This window comes from Arabidopsis thaliana (assembly GCF_000001735.4).
Source record: "Arabidopsis thaliana chromosome 1 sequence".
In the NCBI taxonomy this organism is placed as follows: Eukaryota; Viridiplantae; Streptophyta; class Magnoliopsida; order Brassicales; family Brassicaceae; genus Arabidopsis; species Arabidopsis thaliana.
Window position 1 is genome coordinate 28,303,632 of NC_003070.9, and position 26,227 is coordinate 28,329,858.

The window sequence follows — 26,227 nt, forward strand, 5'->3', positions numbered from 1 at the left end:
AAATCAATATATTGAATATAAAGTAATTAAAATTACTAAAGTATCCCTAGGCCTAGAGAATTTTGATTTGCCAGAAATGTTGCTTTGAGGAAGAAGTGTTGTGTCTGCTCAATTGCTTAATTGAGGGATTAAAGGACCTTAACAACCAGTTGGTGACTACCCAATTTCCTTACTTGGAACGAAAAAATCCAATTAGTTGACTAACAAATAAACATATTTTCTTAAATAATCAAGTGATTCATTTGACCTACATGAAGAAAATGTATTTATACGCAAAACAATAAAATGAAAAGAAAAGTTATGATGGGTCGATTCCATGTCCCAAAGGATCTAAGGAGGTTGTGTAATAAATAATAGAAAAAGTAGAATTCGAAAGAAGATGATGAAAAATGAAATAAATAAGGTAGCTGTGTCGGACGCGAAGTTGGTGAAAGTGGCCAAAAACGAAAGACTTGGACGCCAATTTGTTTCGTAGAGACGTTCCTTAACGGAACGAAGCTAACGGCTTTGTGTCCATCTTAATAAATGTTATTCTTATTTCAATTTCTGTATATTTCGTTTATTTCTTTTATTCTTTAATGTTTTTTTTTGTTTTTGGTTGAGTTTCGGTTTTGTCATAGATTGGAACAGCCGACACAAACCTTTCAAGGAGAATCAATGTGTTACAACAAATTCTTTTTTTATGAAATTTTATATATTTATGAGTAGATTATTTGTTTGTTTTTAAATGTACAACTGATAAACCCTACACACAGCTGGTTGAATATGGGAGTATATACAGTGGGAAAGTTTGAAAGGATCAAATATTTTTAACTTTCTAAAATAGGTTAAATGAATGTGGTTTTCTAAAGCTATTTATGATGAGTATTCTTATGAATAATAATATTATACATATCGTGAGTATATAATTTGAAGAAGATGATGAATCGATGATGAGTGATGATGATAGTGCTAAATGAGGAAATGACGAGTAAGAAATCAACAGCTTTTGTTTGGACAAAAAGCTTTTTGTACACCTAGCTATATGGTATGACAGCTAATAATAATTAATATCCTTAAGATATAATTAATCGCAGTTGTTAATCATAAATAGTCGGACCGTTTAACCACATGAGTTTTTCCTATTTTCAAGAGCAATCTGGTTAAACTACATGTAAATGGCAACAAAGTAAGAGTTTATGGTACGGTTAATTAGATGTTCCCAGGTAAATAGTAATACTACAGTTCACAGATTAATATGAGTTTTGCGTTACACTCAAGTCTCTATCTGTATAGCGTTTGAGAAATTATATATGCACGATCCACAATTTATGATCATAAATATTTTGTATTTAAACTAACAAGGGAAATATTGTTGTTCTTGCCATAAAGATTGATTCCACCAGTGAAAATACATTTTCAAAACATAAAATAACGTAGCACACAGTAAATTTTCAGTGCATGAGATGTGAAAGTCATTAGTATCTTAAACCTCATTAATCGTGATACAAACTAAAAGTGGAGACTGGAGTTTCTATGTTAATGAACATAATTGCCTTTTTAGAGCCCATAATAATATGCGGGTTTAAGTGGCCCAGAGGGATTAAAAACGGCAAGACGTTCTTCCAATAACGGCGTGCACTGTGAAACCTTTAAAGATCAAAATTTTCTTTCAAGGTTCTTCTCAGTATAACTCACTTTACAGTTCTACTCAGAGATCCAATTTCTTGCCCATTCTCGTCTCGAATTTGATTTTCAAAGGTTTGATTTTTGAGATCTTTAGCTTAGTTTCGACGAGTCATTTGCGAAGATCTAGACTATTGAAAACCTTAGGATGTGTCTTTAGCAAAGGAAAACAATGGTCAAAGCGTCGACGATGCAAAGGAAGAGATGGGCACTGATGGTTTTGTTGTTTCTATCTGTATCAACAGTGTGTATGATTCTCGTGAGATCTAGCTTTGAAACCTGTAGCATTAGTAGCCAATTCGTGGAAGAAAAGAATGGAGAAAGCAGCGCCGCGAAGTTTCAATCGAATCCTCTAGATTTCATGAAATCGAAGCTCGTTTTGTTAGTATCCCACGAGCTATCACTCTCAGGTTCTGCTGATTTGATTTCTAATTTGATCTGGGTTCTCGAAAAAATCATACTTTTTTGAGGTGATGATTGATTTTGTGTGACAAAAGGTGGACCTTTGCTATTGATGGAATTGGCGTTTTTGTTAAGAGGAGTTGGTGCTGACGTTGTTTGGATCACTAATCAAAAGCCACTTGAAGATGATGAAGTTGTCTATAGTCTTGAACACAAGATGTTGGATCGAGGAGTTCAGGTTCTCTCGTAGTTCCTACCAATAGACTTCAGAGTTTGTTGGAAAGATGTTGTCTTGAGCTCTGTTAATTGACAAGTTCTTATTTTTGGTATCTGACTTCAGGTTATCTCTGCAAAGGGTCAGAAAGCTGTAGATACATCTCTCAAGGCTGATTTGATTGTTCTTAATACTGCTGTGGCTGGGAAATGGCTTGATGCTGTTCTAAAAGAAAATGTTGTTAAAGTTCTACCTAAGATCCTATGGTGGATTCATGAGATGAGAGGACACTATTTCAATGCTGATTTGGTCAAACACCTCCCCTTTGTTGCAGGGGCCATGATTGATTCGCATGCAACAGCTGGATACTGGAAAAACAGAACACAAGCTCGCCTAGGGTATGTTTCCTCTTTGCACCTCCTGCTTCATGTGAATGATATACAGAAAACTAAGATATTTGTGTATAGTCTTGCCTCATTTCAGCTGGATTCACCTGTTTTTTCTTCTTAAAGATTAACATTGTTTTATGACTATTGATATACAGGATTAAAATGCCCAAAACTTACGTTGTGCACCTAGGAAATAGCAAGGAATTGATGGAAGTAGCTGAAGATAGTGTTGCCAAGAGAGTTCTCCGTGAGCACGTCCGAGAATCTCTTGGAGTGCGGAATGAAGACTTACTCTTTGGCATTATTAATAGTATGCCATCATTTTTTTAAGTCTTTCTTTTTCTCTGTTTTCTGACGAGCATCATCATCTTTTAAGGAGTAAGAGTTCACGCGTCACCAATGAATTTACTTTAAGTTTGTTACTATTTCCAGGTGTATCGCGTGGAAAAGGCCAGGATCTGTTCCTCCGAGCCTTCCACGAAAGTCTTGAAAGAATCAAAGAGAAGAAACTTCAGGTACCAACAATGCATGCAGTAGTAGTAGGAAGCGACATGAGCAAGCAGACAAAGTTCGAGACAGAGCTACGCAACTTTGTCCGAGAAAAGAAACTTGAGAACTTTGTCCACTTCGTCAACAAAACTCTAACCGTAGCACCATATATAGCAGCCATAGACGTTCTTGTCCAAAACTCCCAAGCCAGAGGAGAATGCTTTGGGAGAATAACAATCGAAGCCATGGCCTTTAAGCTACCTGTACTTGGTACTGCAGCCGGAGGAACAATGGAGATTGTAGTGAATGGAACGACTGGTCTGTTACATAGTGCAGGGAAAGAAGGAGTGATACCTCTCGCCAAGAACATAGTGAAGTTGGCGACGCAAGTTGAGTTACGGCTGAGAATGGGAAAAAATGGGTATGAGAGAGTAAAAGAGATGTTTTTGGAACATCATATGTCACATCGAATAGCTTCGGTACTCAAAGAAGTCTTGCAACACGCAAAGGCTCGTGCTTTACGATGAGATCACTAGAATGTTGTAAAATGTTTCTTGATCTCTCTTACTTATTCTGTTCATAGAAAATTACAAATACTACCCAAAGGAAAGGTGTTTTTTTTTTTTTTGTGTATGATGTTTTAAATTTCGAAATACGAGTTGAGATGAGTTTTACTGCTAAAATCTGAAAGTAAAGTGCCGTATTCTTGTGTCATATAATGTGTGAATCTCCAGGAATTAAACTGATAAAACCAAAACGTTTGGGGTCGAAAGTGGATCAATCAAAGCTAGTTTCTGGAACCCGAGTTACTCTTTATAATATTGGTGCATCGGCATGGTAGAGATGTTAGCTACTCAGATCTTGGTGATTTATCTAAACAAATCAGAGACCTAAGACATTACATTGAACTTCCTCTCACAAATCCTGAAATTTTTCAACGAGCAACGAGTTGGTGTTAAACTTCCCAAGTTTTGGATTGATTTGTTGTTTTGATTTTGATTTCAATTGTTCCGCAAGAAACAGGTTCATTGTGTTTGACCTAACGATTTCATCAAGGTAAGTACGTTTCTGCTTATTGTGATGTTTTTTTTATGTTTGGATTATTTGTTGCAATCTTCATCTTATGATCAATACTAAAACACGTTTTCAGGCTGTAACAAAACTAGGCGAAGCAAGGAAACTTGAGTCCAGTGCAAGTACAATGCAGATTTCGGAAAAGAGTAAAGATAGGAACATACAAAAGAAGGGATAAAAAGACTAAGAATCATCAAAAGAAGTAGAAGAAGAAGAAGAAGAACCTCTGTTCTGTTTTTATCTTCTTTTTTTTCAGTTAGTTTGAATCATCATTGGCTTCTCTTTGCATTGATTCATCTAAGGAATCTCCAAATTCCTCTCTATACATCTCTTCTATCATCGGTTTCCAGAGTCGAACTCGAGCATTTATAAACCAATTTGATACCTTTAATCATCAACAACAAAAATGATCTTAGTCAGAATCTTCTTGATAACAAAAATTTCAGAAAAAAAGCAGAATTAGATTCAGAGGAGTGTACTTGGTTCTTCGAAAGTCCTGTTTGAGACGCCAACACCAGCTTCTCTGCTTCATTCGGATAACTGTTTTCATTACAGCAATCAAACTAATGTTATTTCTCCAACATTTTAACTTTGATTCATCACTAGTGTTATTACACTTGAGCAACAAGAAAACTGACGGGTGCAAGAAATGTTGAAAGAGCCAAGCTCGGAGAATTGCAACGGAAGTCTCAGGCAAGCCTCTGATGGGTTTCCAAGCATGTCTCTGTGGTCCTTGAACCAAACCAAGTCGCTGAAGTGATGATGAAGTGGTGTTCCCATCGAACAAGCTGAGCTGTGATAAGCCAGAGCTGATGATCTTGGGAACATCTTGATGAGAAATGATGAATCTCCGACGAACAGAGTTTAGCTGAGAGATTATTGCTTCTTCAAGACTACCGAAATGTCGAGTCATGGCTTGGAGAGCTAAACCGGTGTACACTTTAGATGATCCTTCTCCTGCTATTTCCTCAAATGATGAAATCACTTGCTCCAGTTGATTGCAGTACTGCTCAAATCTTTCTTCTACCTGTCCATGAACCGGATTTAACCAAAATTATGTTGAAACGAAAACCAAAGGAAAACATATTGCATAATTAGGAGGAAAACCCTTCAAAAAATCAAAGTATCAAATAAATTAACCATATTGTTTAGATTTTATGATCAAAACATTTGGGTTTAATGAGTTAGGGTTTTAAAATTTGGACTTAATTTTTAGTTTTTATACTTTAGATAGTTGTTAAGCTTTAAGGTTTAAAATTTGACTATTTTGTTAATTAATAAAAAAGCTAGACTACTTTTAAATTTGATATAAAATTTAGACTATTTCTCATAATTGTTTGGAAGATTAGAGTGACTGACCTGTTGCAACAAACTGAGAAGCTTTGTGATTTTGATATGAATCTCATGATTCTCAGGCAAAGACATGAAACCAGAACTGCAAAGTTCGGATTTGATTTCGGAAGACAAAGCAAAACCGGGTCTTCTCCTTCCTGGAAACAGCTGATTGATTAGAATGTTGTTGCAAAGCTCAACCTCTCTACCACCTATATCGATAACTTCTTCTACAAGGCATTGCACTGCCTTAGCATATCTTGAATCCAACAAAGTACCACGGAGAGATGAACACTCATGTCTTACCCTAAAATCCTCCATCTTCTTCTACTTGTTGAAGAGGAAAAATAATGCAAATAAAAAAAAAAACTTTTTGGGTTCTTGTTTTGTTACTCTTTTTTGCTCCACATACATAAAATAAGTAACCAAGAAGCAATCAATATATATTATTCAGATTCATTTTCTAAAAATTTGAAGTTGACTTGTAGCTTTTGAAACCCATAATACTAGGCTGATGCTAGGTACCAGTATAACCAGAGTGCCTCAAAAAAAAAAATTAAACGAAATAACATTATATCTCTTTCTTTTTGTTAATTGAGTAAATACTATATATTCGATGGACTTTATTGCTTAAAAATGAAATTTGAAAAAGAATTGTTCGTTGAAAACTTGTGTTGTTTACTGAGGTAGATCATTATTCGATTAGACCGTCTATTATCGTACATATTTGTGGTAACACATAAATAATCTTTGACGTTGAAAAACACTACTTGAGGTAATCCATGGTCAAAGCTAAGTTTATATTCAATTATTTGTGCACTGAAAAAGATTTTTGAAATCACGAAGCACCTAGAGAGTAAGAGCCAATGCTGCATCCTACAGCAAAAGCACTATGAATAGTTACCTATACCTCATCCTACTAATAGCACTTAGTATTATAAATATTGGTAAACAAATAAAAGCAATCAATTAAGACCTGTCCAAGAAATATGACTTTGTATATCCTTGTCAAGAAAAAGAAGAAGAGAAGGGATTTCAAATCTATATGGTCCCTCCTCTGCGCACCAAAAACAACAGGCTTTTGCATAAATGCTTCTTCTTATCTTGCTTCAGCATCTAAAATCCCTTTTTGAGCTTCTAACTTTGTTGGGAAGTTCAAAGCCCAAAAAGAGAAAAAGACACACACATGCAAACAACAAGTATTAACTTCTATATACTTCTTTTCAAAAATACAGTAATATCTATATTTTAAAGAAATTATATATAACATGCAAATTTTATTATCGCTGTAAGCTTTTCTTTTTGTTATTAGAAAAGGGGTAAGATTAGGAATTCTTTGGTTCCAAAATAAAGATTAGTTATATCTCTAAAGTCCAGCTGATAAACAAAATACTCAAAAGGGATAAACTACTTTTGAATTAAAAGTTTTTTATGGAGCCAATGAGAGACTCATTAGGGCTTGGGGTAGTCTTAATAACGACTCTGATATCACATATTCACAATCTTTTTCTACAGAGTAAAATAAATTTAACAGCTCTTTAAATTAAAGAATGGAGTTATTAATTAAAAGTTGACAAAACGAATTGGAGTTTAAATTGTTTTAATATTTCATATAAAACATATAAATACATGTTTGTTCAAAGATTTCATGAGAATTTTGCCTCATTGAATGTCAATGCAACAAAATTTGGTGAAAAGGGGAAAAACTTGGTTTAATATTTATTGGAACTAGACGAGTATCCGCACTACGTGCGGGCTTTCACTTTATATTTCGTAATTTAAAAGTATTTAAATGTAAAATTTAGGTTAGTTTTTTAATAGGCAAGAAGACAAAATTCCTATTTGATACTAAACTCCATAAATCAACAATTTGTTTTTGCATTTTGCATTTAGATTTCTAACAAAATATTTTCTCAGTATACATTATTTCATATTTTTTTTTCATTTGTGTTAACCTTAAACCAAAAAAATAAGACAAAATGCTAGAGGATTTGAGTCCAAGAATTTGATGCTAGAGTTCTCAAGTACTTCTCACCATTTTTATTATATTATATAAAAAAAAAACAACCTATGAAAACTATTAGCTAATCCACTATACAATTATTTAATCATATTTTAACTTAAAATTACAAAAATTAGGGAAAAATATCTAAGAGTATGAGAAAATCAATTAAATAATTTAATTTAAGAAAAAGACATACAAAATAAAAGAAAATTATTATTTATATAATTAATTATTTAACATTTTATAATATATACAATTAAATAATAAATTACTATAAACCATTAACTTACATTAATTATTAAGTGGACATGTGGCAAATTAAAAGCTAAGTGATGATGTGTCATTCATATAAGAGAGTTTGCCAATTTTCATATATATGATTACACCACATATAGATAATATATAAACTTATGATCTTTATATATACAATATTTATAAAATTACCTACATTTTTGTTATTATTAGTTAATTTGTTATTCTAGATGAAAACTCATCCTACGCATGGGTTTTTGTTTTTAAAATTGTCGGAATATATGATTATGATCTTTTGTTGATTTTGATGTTCATTTTTGTGTGTGTGTTAATGTGTAAGTAATAAAGTCATATCTATTTTATAGAATTATAATTTTTTATAATTAAATTTATCTATAATTCGAAATATCAATTTTACTATAATATAAATATTTATAGACCTATTCTTCAAATATTTCACTATCATAAATACATACAACAAAATTATATGATATATTAATATATAGTTATATTACTTATGTATTTTAAAACTTGCCTAATTTAATTGTAACAAACAATTCTTTATTCCATATATTCTCTCGTTATCTAGTACACTAACCACACCATGATATGCTAGTAATTCAAGTCAACACTTTAATTCTCGTCCCTTGAATATAGCCATATAGAGTCTCGTATTTTTTGTGTGGATATGTCTAATGTCTCGGATGAACATTACGTGAAAAATGTATATCAGTGTTACCAAGTTATCAGAATGCACAAAAAGAAACAGAAAGAAGGTCATATGATAAATCATATTCATATAACGTAATAATAAAAAAATATCCAACTAAAATTACTATTTAATATGAGGTTAGGTAGCAAACATTTAAACTACAACACAAAGTAGATTTTAGCTATTATAAATTGATAACTATTGATAAAAATATTTTTAAAAATAAGTAGAATAAAATGAAAGTAGTATTTGATATATTATTATAATTTTTTATTTATTGAATGTTTTAAGAAAATTTATTTAAAAGAGAGATTATAGAGAATTTAATGCAACAAAAGACTTTTGATTTTTCCTCAATTAATTCTATTAATTTTTTTTAATTAATATAGAATGACACATGTTATTTTCTTATGTGATGATGTGTCACTCCTAGGGAGAGAGTTGGCCAACTTTTATATATATGATTTTCATGATTGCTATTATTTATTGGAATTTCAGAGATTTTTGTCTGCTACTGAACTCAGAATAATAAAGGCAAAGGAGCATGAAAACTTTAAAGAGTATTATGTGTATATATTCGTTGATAGTAGCTGCTAATTAGGACAACTCGTAGATGTTGAAAAGACACTGCAAAGATCTTGAGGACATTGCTTTGGCTTTTTTAGTCTTACATATCAACTTGCTATAACACATCCAATGGGCCTTCGAGTCTTCGACTTTTGACCTATCCGTAGCTTCTATTTATTTTATTCAACTAGTACTACATATAATTTTTGATCGTTTATTATGTAGTCAACAAATAGTTTTCATAAAATGAGAAAAAAAAGCAGAAAGATATAGTTTTCATTACCATAATTTATAGAATTCTGTAACCAAAATTTCTAGACTTAAGTCCATAACTTCCTCGAATTAGGCACAACACAAGAACAAGTTAATTTAGTTCTTTTTCTTTCCATGCTTGAGTTTGGTATTTTTCGACTATCTTTCTGTCGGATGAACTATCGAAAAACCTTATTTTTTTAATGTTCTGTTGTTACCGAATATATAAATCATTTTGTGATAAGATTTTTATATAAATAATTTGGGTTAGTGGTTGGTTGATTCATAATTAGTTAAGCCGAAAATGAAAATGGTAACACACAAAATATTGAAAGTTACAATTATACCCCTGGACCGTTTCACGCAGCAAAATCCAGCAATCCTGGCTGCTTCCCTGACACAAATACACGAAAGTACGAAACGGTCGTGGATCTAAAAAGCACAAAACAGTACACGTGGCATGATCTTTACCGTCCCTAGATACCACCTTCCAATCTGAATATCATCTGATCATTAAGATCTCATCAATCTGAAAGGTCCCACAAATCTGAACCCTTCGATTTTCGATTCTTCCTCGAGCCTTCCTTCCTTCCTTCTTCTTCTCCAAGAGGATTTTGATTGTCTCCTTTACTCTCTCCATGTCAAGTTCTGGTGCTCCTTCACGCAAGGTTCTCTCTCTCACTTGCTCTGTTTATTTAACTTTGGTTTTGGAATTAGGGTTTTTGACTATATTTTGGGAAACTGTGTGTGTATGTAGACTCTGAGTAAGATCGCGACTAATCGTCTTCAGAAAGAGCTTGTGGAATGGCAGATGAATCCACCTACTGGTTTCAAACACAAAGTCACTGATAATCTCCAAAGGTAAATTATGAATTAGGTTTACTTTATTCTTGTTGAGAATCATATAAGATTTAGAAATTTTGTGATGTCAAATTCAATGGTTTGCAGATGGATAATTGAAGTTATTGGAGCTCCAGGAACTCTATATGCCAACGATACTTATCAGCTTCAAGTTGATTTTCCAGAACATTATCCTATGGAATCGCCACAAGTGAGTGTTCTGAATTCTGAAATTGTAACCTGAGTACTTAATTTAGATCAATCATAGAATCTCTGATCTTTATCAAGTTTGGTCTCTGTTTTATTGTTGATTGTCTTGATCTTTACCGAGTTTGGTCTCTGCCTTGTCATGGAATGTTTTGATCTGTCTCGAGTTGACTTGAGTTCTCTGTTCTTTACTTCTTGTTTGCGTTTGTAATGTTTTTTTTTTTTTAAATATTGTACAGGTGATTTTTCTTCATCCAGCTCCTCTGCATCCTCACATTTACAGCAATGGGCATATTTGTCTAGGTATGTCACTGTGTCCTCTGTTTTCTGATACCTTCTTACTCTTTTGTTGGTTATTATCTATCACTTTCTTTACTTGCTGGTCATACTATGTGGTCCGAATGATAAACACACAACTCCTATATTGTATGATCTCTAATATATTAATAATCACAATGTGAGAGGTAACATAAGTCGTTTGTATACCTAAACTCATTTGAAGTCTTACCCGAAGATAAGACCCTCTTCGAAACTCATATTGCTTGAGATTTTGCTTTTAGATCCAAGGGTACACTCAAATTTCAGTAGCTTATTATTTAACATAGGCCTCCTGGAAGAAGTATCTGATGTTGTGTATCATCGTTGCAGATATTTTGTATGATTCGTGGTCTCCAGCCATGACGGTGAGTTCTATCTGCATTAGCATCCTCTCCATGCTCTCAAGCTCGACTGAAAAGGTACTTACAGCTCTTACACTCACCATTAATATATAAACTTTGATCTCTTTGTTGCTGAAGCTGAACCTTCGTCTCGCTTGGCTTGTTTTGTTGCAGCAACGACCAACCGATAATGACCGATATGTGAAGAATTGTAAGAACGGAAGATCTCCAAAGGAGACCCGATGGTGGTTCCACGACGATAAAGTATAAACCTCGATCAACCAAAAAAAATGTAAAATAGTCCAAAACAGTCTTTGAGGTTTGTTGTCTATTTTTAATTTAATTGGGTTTAAGCTGTCCCAAACCCATTTCCAAAATCCGTGATGTATAAAAACAACACAATAAATTTGACTAATTTTGAATCTTCTACTCTAATTTTAAAACCCCTACTAACAAAAGACCCAACCTAATCTCTCTGATGCTTCTCTATTAGGTCATATATATACATCAGGAAGAATATTTCTCAACTACTACTTTCCTCTTGGTTTTGTCCTGTGTCACCATGAAGCCGCTGACGAAGAAGACGACGACGGAGGAAACAAAGACAAAGATGGGTTTTGAAAGATTCTCTGACCAGTAGCGAGTATGTGTCGCGGATCAAACTCAGCCTTTAAGCTTCTGAACCGATCCCACTTGTCCCCAAAATGAGCCACCCACTCTTCCTGTGTTGCGTGGTGAGGAAGATACTGCTTCACATTGATCTTGGCTTGTTCACAGAACTCCAAGATCCGACGGTTCTGATCTTTCAGATACTCTAGCTTCTGTGTCTCTTCACCGTCCGTTAAAGCTGATCTCAATAGAGCCACCAGATAGAAAACTTCCTCATCCGGCGTCACGGCTGAGCTCCTCTCGTCCCATCTGACAATAACATCAAATTACGACACGTCAGCAACGACAATATCTATATTAATGTAATAATCAATGATGTGCGGAGGGTTCGTTGAGATCGGTTTGGTCTAGGAGAATCTGATTGGGACCCACCCACCATGAGTTCTAGGAACTTAAAAACAAATAAACCCAATCTGGACCATCGGATTTGGTCACAAAACAAAAAGAGAAATACGAGCCGACGAAGTGTTGTTGTCAATCTTAGCTGGTTCGATGCACATGTGGACAACGTTTTTCGGACAATCCCATGTACCACGTGTCTAGTTTTTTTCAATTTTGACAAACTTTTTTTCTTGGACCACTAATTAATCCCCACAAGTGTAACTTTGCATGCATGCAATGCAAAACTCGTTTTATTCTTTTTTCTAGAGAAGAAATTTAGAAGTAGTAATCAATGGTAATGTCAAGACTTACTTGTCTTTGTTCATGGGGTAGATAAGAATAGGGCCACTTGTTTTATTTCCCAAAATGCCCTTGAAAACGCCTTTATCGAAGTCAGAGATTCTTGATTTTGGCACGAAGAGGTTGAGCCATGGGTGTGGAACCTCCCATAAATTCTTGGACCGGAGCTTCAATTCGGCCTTGTGTACCCGGTCGAGAAAGTCCACATATTGTAAATCCGTTGTAAAGACCGATGTCGGTATGAAATTCAATTTCTTCATCAGAATCTCAACTTCCTGAAACAAAAAGAAAAAAAATCGACATTTAATATACAAAATCTGGAATAGGAAAATTAAAAAAACCGTGTTGCTATAAAAGCCTACCAAAACCAAGGATAAGTTAAGATTCCAGTAGAGTTGGTTTTATTAAAATTAAACTTAAGAGTAAAGAGGAATCATTATTTGGTGAGTGAGTGGTCCATGACCCTGTCCACTACTTAATTAGTAACCATGATTAATTCGCTAGTGATAAACTAAACTTTAGAAGAAGAAAAATAATTATATAAATGTGCATTATTAAGTTCAGGTGGAAAAGCTAGATCTCTGTAGATCCTCTCTGGCTTCTTCTTCATGTCCTCTTCCAAATTTAAGTTATAATAAAGTCGACACAACAAAAATACTATGGAGACCACTTTCAATCATATAAACTAAATATTTTTTCATAATGATTTCCCAATAGTCGCATAGCGTTAAATCCTTCCAGATATTCATCAATATAAAAAATGAAAATATCGCTTTTTTCTAAGTGAATAATGAAAGTGACCTGATCAACGATTTCGGAGTCGGAGTCGTGGTAGTTCTTGGTGATCTCAAGGCAATACAAAACAGAGCCGTTGGAACTAACAGAGGAGATCTTGACGGGGTTACGTGGAGAGAAGAAAGAAGATCTCCAATTGTTGACGAGTCCTTCGTCCACAATCACAAAACCTTCCACGTAATCAAACTTTAATTGACCATGCATTGAGATTAAGTACTCTTGGTCCTCCGTAAACACTTTGAAGCTCGAATACAATACCCGTATCCATCTCACCTGTCATCACAATATACCATTTTAGGGTTTTATTATCCAAAATATATAAAAAATACCATCAACAGTAAAAACTAAAAAGATTACAACGTATGGACCCGCCAGGGATTTTTGATAGCTAGTCATTAAAAAAATATTACCCTTTGGGGAGCTGGTTCGAGAGAGATTCGTGCTCGAGTGATGATCCCAAATTGACCTAATCCACCAAGAACTCCATGGAATAGCCTTGTGTTCTCTTCTTCTGAGCATCTCATCACCTCTCCTTTCCCTACTTTTTGGTATCAATTTCTTGTTATTAGTAAAACTTCAGACAAAAGCATTTAAAATATATGAACTTGAATGTTTTAATACTAACCAGTTACAACGTCGAGCTCAAGGACGTTACTAATTTGAGGACCATGGTGAAAAGCTTGACCACTGATTCCTGCATTGGAGAGTGTACCTCCAACGGTTAGATACAAGTAATCCGTCCATGATTTTGGTGCTAAGCCATGCTCCAACGTTTTCTTCAACACATCGACCCATAACTCTCCACCCCATACATCCACATACATTTCATCCGGTCGGACGAGTGGCTTGGGCGTCCCGGTTACGCCGTGGTTCATTTCAACCACCACACCGTTCCTCCCCGCCGCGGCTTGTCCGTTTATGGAATGGCCGTGGCCTCGGGCTGAGACCGGAAACGCCGTGGCTGAACCGTAAGCTGTTCTGACGAGTCGTGCCACGTCTTCGGCCGATGATGGATGAAGCACGGCCAATGGCTCTTCAGGTGACTTCAGCATACCGAAGTCTGAGGAGACGGAGGCTAAGTCGGAAGGGTGGACGGTGAAGTGGCCGTCGACATCTATGGCTCCGATGCGGAGGAGCTCACTGGGGCCCACGTTTAGACCCACGGCTATGATCAGTTTACATATGGCGAACGTCAGGAGAAGAAAGCTTGACGTCATTTCACGATTCATCAAAGAATACTCAAGAAACAAGAATCAAGATTGAGGAGGAAGAATATATAGAAGAAAAAAGATACGATAATAATATTTTTTAGATAATGAAAGATTTTATGGGGAAATGAAAAAACATATATAGAAGATCCTTGGGGGTTCGTGAGAGCTAACGTAAGCCCAGATTACGCTTTGAAGATTTTCTGAGCAACATGCACAGATTCTCTCTTTTTTCGGTTTGGGTGAAACTTTAATATATTATAACGAGTGTTTTAAAAAAAATTATATTCGTACAAATTTAACGAGTTTGTGCGTTTATATGTGTGTGTCGAGAATATGAAGACAAGAGTTCTCTATTTATAGGACAAAGAGTTGTACCGGAGAAGATCACGTCATATTCTTTATTAACAAGTTCATCTTTAACAAAAACCAAAAAAGAACCGTGTGATATCTACGTGTCACTGTTTACATTAACTTTTTTCCTTAGGGTCAATTATGATGTTAACTATACTACTTGCATAGTGTATATACACACGTATGTATTTGTTTCAGCGAGACATCGTAGACCAACTACGTAACGATTTGACTAATTCAAAAATGGCAGTGTATACGTCAAGACTGAAAATGCAAAAAACAACCATTTTGATATGGTTTTGTTAATAAACGTGTTATCAGTGTTGAAGCTACATATAACCTTGATTTGACTATGGACTTTTGCAACCATGTCTGAAGAATCAAGAACAGGCACTAGACAATTAACCATTTTGATTGGTCCCCAAGAACGTTTAAAATGATAAGTTTTTCTATCAATGTTTTTAGGGTTAGTCTAAACTTTTTGATATGAAAACTCCAAATACTACTAGGAAAAAAGAGGAATTTTAACTGATAAATTAATGAAAGGAAGAGAGGATTGGGATAAATAGAGTCATGGGGAGAGGCATGGGAGGGATGGGAGAAACGGAACGGAAGAACGCCACGTGGATATTCACGTGGGAGAGGATGAGGTCACACGTGTGTAGTGAAAGAGCAGGGTCCACATTTGGATACGGAGAATCATAGTGGGCCCTTTTCTCTCCTGAGATGAAGAAGTGAGTTCACGTGGTGACTTGCACGGTAATAACACAAACTCAAAATGGATTGTTTTTTTTTTTTTAAATAAAAAACCATTCAAAAAAAAAAAAAAAAAGATTATTTTTATTTTTTAGATTCTTCTTATGCAGTATTTTGCAGTCGGTAGATTCTCTCTTTGGCTTCATCGACAGATTAATTTTATAATTTTTAGTTAACAAAATTTAATTTATTTTCAGTCTCAAATCAAAAACTCCCTATTTATTTTTTGTACTTACGAAGATATGATTCTACGAATGATATGTAATAGGTGAAGTCAAAAAATTGGTTTAACAAAATTTGACTCCGTACGTGGTTATTATTTATATAAATTCGTTAAATTACTTATTATATTTTGGATTTCTGAGTAATGTGCAATCCTAACGCCTAGCTAGATTCGATGATGATTAGTTTGGTGGGTCGATATGGTACCATATTTTTCTATAAGAAGAGTGAAGAGCAAGTTGGTATCTATTTGATGCTAATCCAAACATTAATACCTTTGCACGATAATAGAGATCGGTACGTTTTACCAAATTTTCATATCTCATTATTGTCATCTTGTTCTCATGTTTTGATTTCTTTTTGCGGATTTGTGTCTTATATAATATATAATGGTCAATATCAATTTTTAAACTTTTTCTATTTGCGTTGCTGAGTCGTATAAATTTAACTAAATCAAAAAAACTATGCCGGTTGGTTCTACAAGCATTTTTTCTTTCTTCATAATTTGCTCTTTGTCGATGTGAAATCTGAAATCTGAAATCTTTAGACTCTATAGGTTTTCTCGACAATAAGAAAAAAAAAAAAAAAGGAAAACCTACAAGTCTACAGCCCTAACCAGTTGGACTTGAAATTCTTATAAACAATGACTAAAAAACTGCGAAAATCCGATCAGTTTTTAATTTTAAACAAAAAAAGTACTTAAATAATCAGATATTGCCACTTGAGCATGAAACCTACGTCTTGGTGTTCTTAGTGGTATAAATAAGTTTATATAGACGTAAGATTAAAATTTGGCCACTGATGATGAGATTAGTATATGCTTTCTTCATAACATATAATTATCCCAAAATAGCTAGCATTACTAAGCGACATTACTGCGAGACACCTTTATCAAAAATGACATTAGAGTGAATCAGCCAACAATATTACTCCTTGCCACATGTAATCTGCATATTATATACAGTGTGTTTTCGTGAAACGGATGTACTATATTTTGTATTCAATTGGGTCAATTCTAGTTTTTTTCTTTCTATTTTCTTTATGAACAATATCCATATTGAAATTTGTGAAAATGTAATGATAGCGATATAACCAGAAGAGGACGCGTGTGGGGGCCAGTATGTTTCAAAAAATGTGTTTGTTTGTAAATTAGTGAGCCGATGAATGTTTGACAAAAAAAAAAAAAAAAAAAAAAAAAAGTGAGCCGATGAATAGAATAAAAAAGATCAGCCAATATTTGTGTTTTAAAATGAATTAAAATTAAAGTTGCAGCATAGTAAATTATGTCAATAATATCATTGTTATCTTCAATATTTATAAATATATGTTATAAACCATCTGATTTAATAATTAAAGAGTGATAAGTGATAACACACCTCATATCAGAATCAATCCAACTGTTTTATACTCATATGCTTGGGAATAATTATGTCTAGTGTTGGAAAATAAATAACTGCATGACTTGGATTTATATATTAATGATAAGTAATATATAAATACACATCATGATTTTAAGGGCTTTGGATCATTACTTATCCATAGCAAATCCAAAACATAACACATACTAATTCGGTGATATGACTTCGAATAAAACAGCAATACAATGTTTATATCTTTGATATATATTCCAAAATGAAATATATGAAGTGACAATGGCACAGTATATGTCTGCACGAAGGAGAACAAAATACCCTTCTACAATTTATAATGTTTTAAAATAGGGTCCATAGTTCCATATTGTATTAATTTTAAAATCATATTCATATATATGGCTGTTTATCTTTACTTTTATTCTGACCTACAGAGAAACTGAGAAAGAGGATAATTCATGATTGTACATCTATGTTTTTTTTTGTTGGTGAAACGGATTGTACATCTATGTTTAGAACGCACATTTTATCAGCCTAGTAACGTTTTTCATGATCGTACATCGACGTTTAAATGTAAAATTTGTCTAAATCGTTGACAAAATCCAACCATATATATGTAGTGTAATATAGCGATAGTGGTTTTTTGTGTAATGGAGAGATAAAGAGTTGAAAAACAATTAGTAAATCCTTACCTCAAAAGAGGAGACAGCCACATTATTACGCATTTCCATGAAAATTCTATTGGTCTTCATCAATAATGTATAAATTACTCTACGAATCGGACCAAATCCAACGCTCTTTTGTAAACAATATTCCCTTGTCAAGCTCATTGATTTATGCATATTACAATATTACCACTTTTCTTTTTTTTTTGGCAAAAACCTATTAAAATATTACCTGTAATAGACATTTTGTTTTTGTTAAATTACGACAGCCTTGTTCCTAAGATTGATCAGCATTCCTAAGATATACACCAAAATGCAGATAATTGTTGTTTTTCGTTTTTTTTTTTTTTTGTTAAACAGATAATTGTTGTTGGCTATTTTTTTTTATATCTAACTCACTATTTTTAACTTATGAAAAATACTTAAGAAGTTTGCCCAAAAAAAAAAAAATTTAAGAAGAATTAACCTTTCTTTTGTTTTGGTTTGTGATTGGGTTTATAGATCATACTCTTTTTTCAAAATATAAGTTTAGTATGGTTTAATCAAATATGATTTGGAAATCACAAACTTAAACGTAAAAATGCATACAAAGCAAAATTTTGGATTTATTTTGCATTTATTAATACTTTATGTTACAAAACTGGAAAGTGGAAACATAACATTTTAACTAGTAAAAAGATTAATTATTTATTTTACAAAATTGGAAAGTGGAAACATAACATTTAACTAGTAAAAAGAACGTCTAAAAATTCATATATAAAAGATCCACTACTAGTAAAGGAACGTACGAGCTAAAACCAGGACTTCTCTCGTTTACGGAAATAAATAATTACAAATGCATGTATACAAACTTTTTTAAGAAATAGAGTTGTATGATGGAGATATGAGAGAGAGCTTAATAAAAGAGAAAATAAAGGAGCTAGAGGTCGTAGTCAAGCAAGAAAAATGAGGACGAAGTGGTGGAGATAACCTAACAAAGAGATCATCATACGTTAAAAACAGTGGACATCGACCTAACACTACTCTTCTCTTTTTCACATGCCCATCGTTTACTTCCTTCCTTCCTTTCCTATATACTCTTCGTTAGTTTAAATTTTTTTTTTTCTTTCTAAATATCATTCTCTGAAAAATTTATGTATATATATAATTCCTGGAAGTACAACATGTAAAATATTCTTTCTTGTTCATAATTAAGTTTTCGATTATTGGTTACATGATCTTTACACGACTCTCTTTTTTCTTATATCTATCTATTGTCCGATTTAATTTTTAGATTTCAAATGTCAATTATTATTTTCTTTAACACAAAAGGTCCTAATCAAGCAAGATTAATCCTCTTTTTTTTTTCTTGTTTTTTCCACAATCTTTTTAACATCAATAGTCTCCACTTATGATATGGTAAGTCACCATCTAAGATTCAAGTTTCGTTTGACGTAAGAATCATGGAAGTATTTTTTGTTCATGTAAATTTAATTTTTATTCGTACTTTAAAACTGCATTTTTTCTAAAATTGACTCTACAATTTCTAAGCAAATCAAACGGCGACGATAAGAAAGTCGGTCTCATTCTCACCTCTTACGTGTTAGACCAAATGAACTATTATAAGAAAAATAAATCTTTTCTGAAAAACGAAGAACACCATCAATTACTTTAAACACTTTTGCTCTAAAGTCTAAAGACTCTGCCTCGTCAATCTTTTGATGCAACTTATTTAATTATTCCTTTGGTTTGAAATGAGTATGTATAACTTTATCATGGCATATCGTGGGTTCCTTTTTGAGTTCGAAACCATCTTTTTCGAATCAGTCTCTCAGCCATATAAGTGGTTAGGAAAATTTTGTGCATATATTTATTATAATTCGTTATAATATTTGAATGGACAGTATGTTGTAATGTCGAGTTTAAGTTGATTAGTGGACCTTACACACAACTGTCACTTGCGAGTTTTTTTGGTCATGAACCAAACATATCCACCTTTCCCATGCAAAAAGTGTCCCATACATGATTTAATTCTAATTATTTTGTATATCTGATCATTTTGGTCAAGATATTATTCGCCATCACTGAATATTTTTTCTCTTAGATTACATGTTCAAGTTAGGTTTCCTATAAAGTTAATGACTTATTAGTGTTCCTAAGAAAAAAGGGGTTATGTGGGTCTTTCTTTTATATACATGATTGCTCTCCAAGCTATTGTATTGTCTTGGTCCATTATATAATGACATGTTTTCTTGAGTATGCTTTCTTTTAAATCTTATGTGACACGGTGAAAAAAGTCATTAAAATTGAGGAAATCGAAAGTTTTAATTTGGGAAAAAAATTCCCAATCCCTAATCCCTTCTCAATCTCACTTCTCTCCGTTCCAATCTCAACTCTAAAACGCATGCATTTTTCAATCTCCGTTAATTTGGGAAAAAATATCCAAATCCTTAATCTCGTGTGAACAAGCAAGCCAATATCGTCCGTCGATGTCTGATCAATGTTGGATATATGCAATGGTTACTATTTGACTATTTGTTAAATAAAACATATATATTACGCCGAATAATGGAATATTAAACTGACCAATGAGTAAAACACCTGACTTTTTTTTGGGTGCAAATTACAAAACTAGAAAAAAAGAATGGTTTTGTTCCACTAAACCATATAATATCATTTGGTAAATTTTAGTGCACTAGAAATGAAAATTTTTAATTTCTTATTCGCGACCCTATGATCAGACTCTGAATTACACACGTATATATATCATAGATGAAGATACGTATACATAACAGATACGTAGATAAAATAAATTTTTAAAAAGGTACTTAATTATGAAAGTAATATATCATATATGGGTGGATAATTAGTGTCACGTGAAAGAGAGAAGTGGAGATGTTTTAGAAGTAAAAGAGATTCGTTAAGACTTTTGAAAAAGTGAGAGCGACAGAGCAACTTAGTGATATGAGTTCCCAACACTTTTTTTTTTTCTTTTTTTCATGCTCATTTACAGCTCAACTTTTCTTTTGTTATTGTTTTACAAAAAAAAGAAAAAAAAGAGAGACATTTTAATTTATTTAATTAGATTCTGTGTATCATATTTCTATAGCATATGCCAGATCTACAATGCTTTGGCGATTGAAAAATGCAGACGTTTTAAGGACTTAATTACTACGTACGGTTCAAATTTCGGATTCATGGCACGTTTATGTGATAAACATTATACACCTCAAGTTTGATCCAAATGAAAGATAATTTAACACGAGTAACAATTTTTGGTGATAAACTTTTGCTAGTCACAAAAGACCATCTCATGATTTTCGAAAGACATCCATATAAACCATACGGAATGAATCATATTGTGGACATCACTTGATATACAAAGTTTTAATATTTAAGTGATGTCCAAAGTATGAAATTTTCCTAAAAAATTAGAATAGCTTCTAAACAAATTGTGGTATTTGACCATCACTTGTAGTCTACTTGCATCTTATGGATAATGCGAACGAATAAACAGTTTTTGGGGCTAGTTTCATCGTTGTATAATCCCTTAAATTAATCTATATATATATATATATATATATAGTGTTTTCGCCAACCTTAAATTAATATTTTCATAATACATGTTTTTGAATAAAATTGTGCTATTTCTAGAAAACAGAGTATTATTCTAGGTTTTTATGTTAATAAAATATGAACAAAGCTTTCAAAAATATTTTATTAAATAAATCATTTCAGATGTAAATTAAATTTTAAAATACTTAATATTTTATTTTGAATATTTTGTAAAACCCATAAAATATTGAACCATTGACACATAATTACCCACACATGATACCTTTCCAATTCTTGGTCGGACAGTGTTAGTTAAGATTACTTTTTCTATATATATATATTTTTTCCAGCAGTATAAGATTAAGCATAACTGCATAAGTTAAGACTAAGTTATTAACGTTCTTTTGTACGTTAAACATTACCTGTACGTAACTTATAACTCGTAATTATAATAATATATGGACTATATATGGTACATGTGAAATAATAAATGTAAGGTAAAGATGAAAGAAAGAAATTTGATTGGGACATTGAAGATACGGAGCCAAAGGGATTTGATTCGAGATCTTCACTATGTCTGCCTAAAAATGGTTACCGTGTGCAGCCACAACTTTCACTATACTCTCCACAAATTTGGCATTATATTTTTGACCCTTTGAAATAATAGAAGAGACGAGACTTACCATTTTACATACATGATTTACCCTATACACATTAACACCATATAGTCTCATTGATTAAGCTTTGAATGGAAGTAACTTTTTACATTTTTCTAGATATCTTAGCGAATCAGTTGGACTAAAACGAGATGTATATATTGCTTTACCGAGATGTACGTTTTTTTCATAGACCATTTATTCAAGTCTTTTAGCTCTTAATCGTAGAATGAATCAATATACAATATTGAAGCAGTAGATCACATGAATTACTGAAAATAAGTTATCAATAGAATACTAACTAACGGATTAAAATACATATCGTTATGTGTTTTATATCTACAACAAAACATTTGTAATATTAAAACTAAAATAAAAGGTCTATTGGTGTTAGTGCCGGCTTTGTGTCACCATCCAAATTTAAATCCGCATATGCATGTTTTTGAAAGAAAAAAAACAAATAATAAAATTTAAAACCTAGAGAATTTTCAATGAATTGGAAAACTTCTACTTCAACTCTTGAGCATAATATATTTAAATACTTAGTTTGAACCAAGAATTCTTAATTTGGTCAATAATATATAGAATCATCTGTAAGAATAGTATAGTTGTAAGAATAAATTTGTTTGTTACTTTTGTTTTATGAATGTGAAAACTATATAAGATTCTCTGAAGCTTTGATCGTGTTACTGTCATCAATCATCGTGAAGGGACATTGTGTTATTCTATTTTATAGCAATCTTTTCTAAGAAAACATAAATACTATTATTATTTTGTTCTTTTTGGTTTTCCCTTTTCATTGTCGACGAGAACTGAGACTTTGGAATGTACCCAATTGATAAATTCAAAGTTTTGGACCAAAGCTAAAACCTAAAGCCTCAATCGACATCACATTTTGGCCAATCATTCTCCGGAAATCTCGAAAGTCTTTGAAAAATAATGAGTGTAATGTGAACTTTTATTATGGTGCTTTTTTGTGGGATACCCATCACATTTTTTCTGTCATCTAAATATTTGTTTCTTATATCCAGCCAAACAAATAAATATGTAAACACCTAATATATGTACCAAGACTAATTTTATACAAAAAAGTCTGATCGTCAAACTAATATTAAAAACTAAAACATATATATGGGACGACAAAAACATGGCATATGGTTGGTTCCAAACTCTAAACAAACATATTATTTTGAAATTTATCGGCCAATACATTGAGATGAAACTACTGTTGCGTTCTACGCAAGCGATTATTGGTTTTGTTTCTGTAAATTAATGTCAATTGGATTTGCATAAGAATGATTTTGTTTTGTTCTTAGCAAAAAAAAGAATGGTTTTGTCGCAACATAGACAAACGATTCCAAAGCCCACGTGCCTTGGACTCGTCTTTATCCTACTACACTTCTATCATTGGCCTCCTAATCTCCCGTTGATATTTGATTAGTGGTTCTCATTTTTATTTCCCTTTCAATTTAATTTGTGAAAATATATTGTTTTTCTTTTTGTCTTTGTAATGTCTTTTTCAGATCTACTCTTAGCTTATGAAACGAACTCGCGCTCATTTGGCTCCAAGTGTGGAGATCTTGTAAGTTTGTTTCAGCAAATTAAGGTTCAAATTTTTTATGATACAAAGTACAAACCCTTATTCATATAAAATGGGCCATTTTTCACAATGGGCTTATTTGTGGGCCTTATTCGTTTAAATCTTTATGTGTAAACAAAAAATTAGTTTCCCTTTTCCCTTATCACAAGAATAAAATTAGTTGGGTAGATGAGTTGGACTCTTCTTTATGGGCCCTTATTCTACTGCATCTCTTAAACCAAGAAAATATTTGAGTTGACCAAAAAAATTGACAAATCAACAATTACACAACCCTGAAATGAAGTTACCACAAGCACAAAGCTTATACTAACCGGTTTAATGATGATTTTTTGGTACATAATTGGTTGGAGATTGGAGAAATAAGTTAGGGGAAAATGTCATAAATCAACCCACACCTATCACCATTCAAATGCTCTTCCAACTAACTTCTACACATTTTTATTCTCTCTAGAATTCTCATCTAGAAAATGCGTCACTAATTCCTTCTTAGTCAGTAATCCCTAATCTAAAGAGCACGTGGCATTACAAGAATTTTGTAGATGGATAATATAAAGTCTCTCACTCGTGGGATATTCAGAATCACATCCACTTCTTCTTCCTCTCCTCTCGTTTATTATCCACACAACAAAAATACAAATCACTCAAATATCTGTTATAATGACATGTCAATTATCATATCCTTAATTTTTTTTTCTTTAAACCCACCAAAAGGCAAAAGAAATATTCAAATAATGTAATAAACCCTCTTTTTTGTATTCTCTGATTACTTCGTCTCTTCCCCTGTAATGGCGCTTCCACACGTAGTCTCTTCACCTTCTTCAACTTCATTATCTCCTTCCTTCAAATCCAAACCACCGTTTCACTCCCTTAGATCTTTATCACCGACGGTTGATAATCGCCGGCGTTGTAAACTCAACAGTTCCTTCCGATGTTCATCTTCTTCATTCTCCGAGAAGCATCACAACGCGAAATCTCCAAAATCCGATGATATCGTCGAGCTTCCTCTGTTTCCACTCCCACTCGTTCTCTTCCCCGGAGCAATCCTTCCTCTTCAGATCTTCGAATTCCGTTACCGTATCATGATGCACACGCTCCTCCAATCTGATCTACGATTCGGCGTAGTTTACTCCGATTCCGTCTCTGGCTCCGCCGCAGAAGTAGGATGTGTAGGAGAAGTCGTGAAACACGAGCGTCTCGTCGATGATCGATTCTTTCTAGTCTGCAAAGGTCAAGAACGATTCCGAGTCACGAATGTCGTTCGTACGAAACCCTACCTTGTCGGAGAAGTCACGTGGCTTGAAGATCGTCCTTCCGGTGAAGAAAATCTTGATTCGTTAGCTAATGAAGTCGAAGTTCTAATGAAAGAAGTGATTAGGTTATCGAATAGATTGAATGGTAAGGCTGAGAAAGAAGTTCAAGATCTGAGGAGGAATCAGTTTCCGACGCCGTTTTCGTTCTTCGTCGGAAGTACGTTTGAAGGAGCTCCTAGAGAGCAGCAAGCGTTGCTTGAGCTTGAAGATACGGCAGCTAGGTTAAAAAGAGAAAGAGAGACTTTGAGGAATACACTTAATTATTTGACTGCAGCTTCTGCTGTTAAAGATGTGTTTCCTTCATCATCTTAGTGTGTATTCTACTTTTACTGGTACATAGAATTTCTGAACCTCTTCTCTCTCTAAGCGTTTGGTATATTGAGCTTTGTCAGTAATTGAATATACGAAACTTATGAAAACCTGCAAAGTTGTGAAAGTGTAATTGCCTTTGTAATACGGTGATTTTGGTGGTATTAGTATATGTTTTGAAGGTTTTTATAGGATTTATAGCTGAATTGATCACAAAAATGTTGTGGTTTACTTGAGTTAGCTTCCAAAGTGGAAACCTAGAGAATCTGCTATGTCAACAATTCCTAATAGAGAGAGATGTTCACTAAACCAGGGAATGTCAAAACTGCTACGACTCATATAGAGACTAAGTAGTGTTGGTTGCTTTATCTACATACTATAGACTTATGGTACTTGTATCAGTTTCGTTGCAACTATGGTACTGGTTTAATTATCTTTGGTGTAGATTCTAGTGAGCGTTTTCGACCTCTAGAACCAAGTGGAAACTTACCAAATAAACTGCTTGGGCTGTGGATTGCCTGCCTCTGTGTGTCTGTCGAGTCATTCGGCGCTAGTTTGATCATCTGGTTCTGGTATGAATAACCGCGTTATGTCTATGCCATCGAGTGTCGTCTAATTATGAGATCATGGAGCCTCGTCCATGGTTCACTGCGAGGTTTAGGGTTTAGCAGAGTGACTCTGGTGGTGTTTCGAGTCAAGATAGTCTCTATCGATTCAAATTGCTACACCAAACATATATTTTCGAACTTTTCTGCTATAAGAATTAACAAGTGTTCGCGACAAGAAGATGATTTCTGTTACAAACTCTGTTTTTACGGCTCCATGTTCTGTTTTTCTTCAAAGCATCTTGTGTAATTAACAAAGGTTTTTTGGTGAATATAATTTGGCATTCAAAACTTATGTACACGAGTTGTTTCCTTTGCCATAAAAAAATTGCTTGCCTTCCTGGAATTCCAAAACTTTGGAAGTTGACTACTTCTATAAAAAAAAATAGAACAAGCAAAAGCAGTATGATGCTTGTCTTTTTCTTTATTATCTA

At 33.4% G+C, this 26,227-nt stretch overlaps 5 protein-coding genes and 2 long non-coding RNA genes across 11 annotated transcripts; 4 read left to right on the top strand and 3 right to left on the bottom strand.

The window, feature by feature from the left end:
* Positions 1 to 1,586: 1,586 nt before the first annotated feature.
* AT1G75420 (UDP-Glycosyltransferase superfamily protein) lies at positions 1,587 to 3,917 on the top strand. 3 transcript variants are annotated; one of them, NM_001334688.1, is made up of 6 exons: positions 1,587 to 1,740; positions 1,911 to 2,075; positions 2,163 to 2,305; positions 2,408 to 2,679; positions 2,826 to 2,980; positions 3,103 to 3,917. In NM_001334688.1, the coding sequence occupies exons 2-6, from the start codon at positions 1,916 to 1,918 to the stop codon at positions 3,684 to 3,686; spliced, it is 1,314 nt and encodes a 437-aa protein (NP_001320303.1). In that variant the 5' UTR covers positions 1,587 to 1,740; positions 1,911 to 1,915; the 3' UTR covers positions 3,687 to 3,917. The 3 variants fall into 3 exon arrangements, with proteins under 3 accessions (NP_001320303.1, NP_177675.1, NP_001320304.1); NM_106196.4 differs by having other exon boundaries at positions 1,587 to 2,075; NM_001334687.1 differs by having other exon boundaries at positions 1,587 to 2,305.
* A 344-nt stretch (positions 3,918 to 4,261) lies between these two features.
* Positions 4,262 to 5,979, bottom strand: BLH11 (BEL1-like homeodomain 11). 2 transcript variants are annotated; one of them, NM_106197.3, is made up of 4 exons: positions 5,593 to 5,979; positions 4,872 to 5,260; positions 4,713 to 4,773; positions 4,262 to 4,618 (listed from the first exon to the last, which is right to left on the bottom strand). In NM_106197.3, the coding sequence occupies exons 1-4, from the start codon at positions 5,884 to 5,886 to the stop codon at positions 4,490 to 4,492; spliced, it is 873 nt and encodes a 290-aa protein (NP_177676.2). In that variant the 5' UTR covers positions 5,887 to 5,979; the 3' UTR covers positions 4,262 to 4,489. The 2 variants fall into 2 exon arrangements, with proteins under 2 accessions (NP_177676.2, NP_001320421.1); NM_001334689.1 differs by having other exon boundaries at positions 4,713 to 5,260.
* A 3,768-nt stretch (positions 5,980 to 9,747) lies between these two features.
* UBC16 (ubiquitin-conjugating enzyme 16) lies at positions 9,748 to 11,491 on the top strand. The gene is made up of 6 exons (NM_106198.5): positions 9,748 to 10,021; positions 10,111 to 10,214; positions 10,302 to 10,404; positions 10,640 to 10,703; positions 11,049 to 11,137; positions 11,234 to 11,491. The coding sequence occupies exons 1-6, from the start codon at positions 9,992 to 9,994 to the stop codon at positions 11,327 to 11,329; spliced, it is 486 nt and encodes a 161-aa protein (NP_565110.1). The 5' UTR covers positions 9,748 to 9,991; the 3' UTR covers positions 11,330 to 11,491.
* On the bottom strand, positions 10,680 to 11,069 carry AT1G09553. The gene has a single exon (NR_139648.1). It is a non-coding gene; the product is annotated as an other RNA (long non-coding RNA).
* CKX5 (cytokinin oxidase 5) lies at positions 10,827 to 14,744 on the bottom strand. 2 transcript variants are annotated; one of them, NM_106199.5, is made up of 5 exons: positions 13,830 to 14,731; positions 13,615 to 13,742; positions 13,211 to 13,477; positions 12,422 to 12,684; positions 10,827 to 11,977 (listed from the first exon to the last, which is right to left on the bottom strand). In NM_106199.5, exons 1-5 carry the CDS (start codon positions 14,431 to 14,433, stop codon positions 11,617 to 11,619), a joined length of 1,623 nt encoding a protein of 540 aa, NP_177678.2. In that variant the 5' UTR covers positions 14,434 to 14,731; the 3' UTR covers positions 10,827 to 11,616. The 2 variants fall into 2 exon arrangements, with proteins under 2 accessions (NP_177678.2, NP_001185402.1); NM_001198473.1 differs by having other exon boundaries at positions 11,531 to 11,977; positions 13,615 to 13,745; positions 13,830 to 14,744.
* AT1G09557 lies at positions 14,508 to 14,724 on the top strand. Its single transcript, NR_139649.1, has one exon. It is a non-coding gene; the product is annotated as an other RNA (long non-coding RNA).
* A 9,322-nt stretch (positions 14,745 to 24,066) lies between the features above and the next one.
* AT1G75460 (ATP-dependent protease La (LON) domain protein) lies at positions 24,067 to 26,133 on the top strand. Its single transcript, NM_106200.4, has one exon. It carries the CDS (start codon positions 24,355 to 24,357, stop codon positions 25,189 to 25,191), a length of 837 nt encoding a protein of 278 aa, NP_177679.1. The 5' UTR covers positions 24,067 to 24,354; the 3' UTR covers positions 25,192 to 26,133.
* Positions 26,134 to 26,227: the final 94 nt, after the last annotated feature.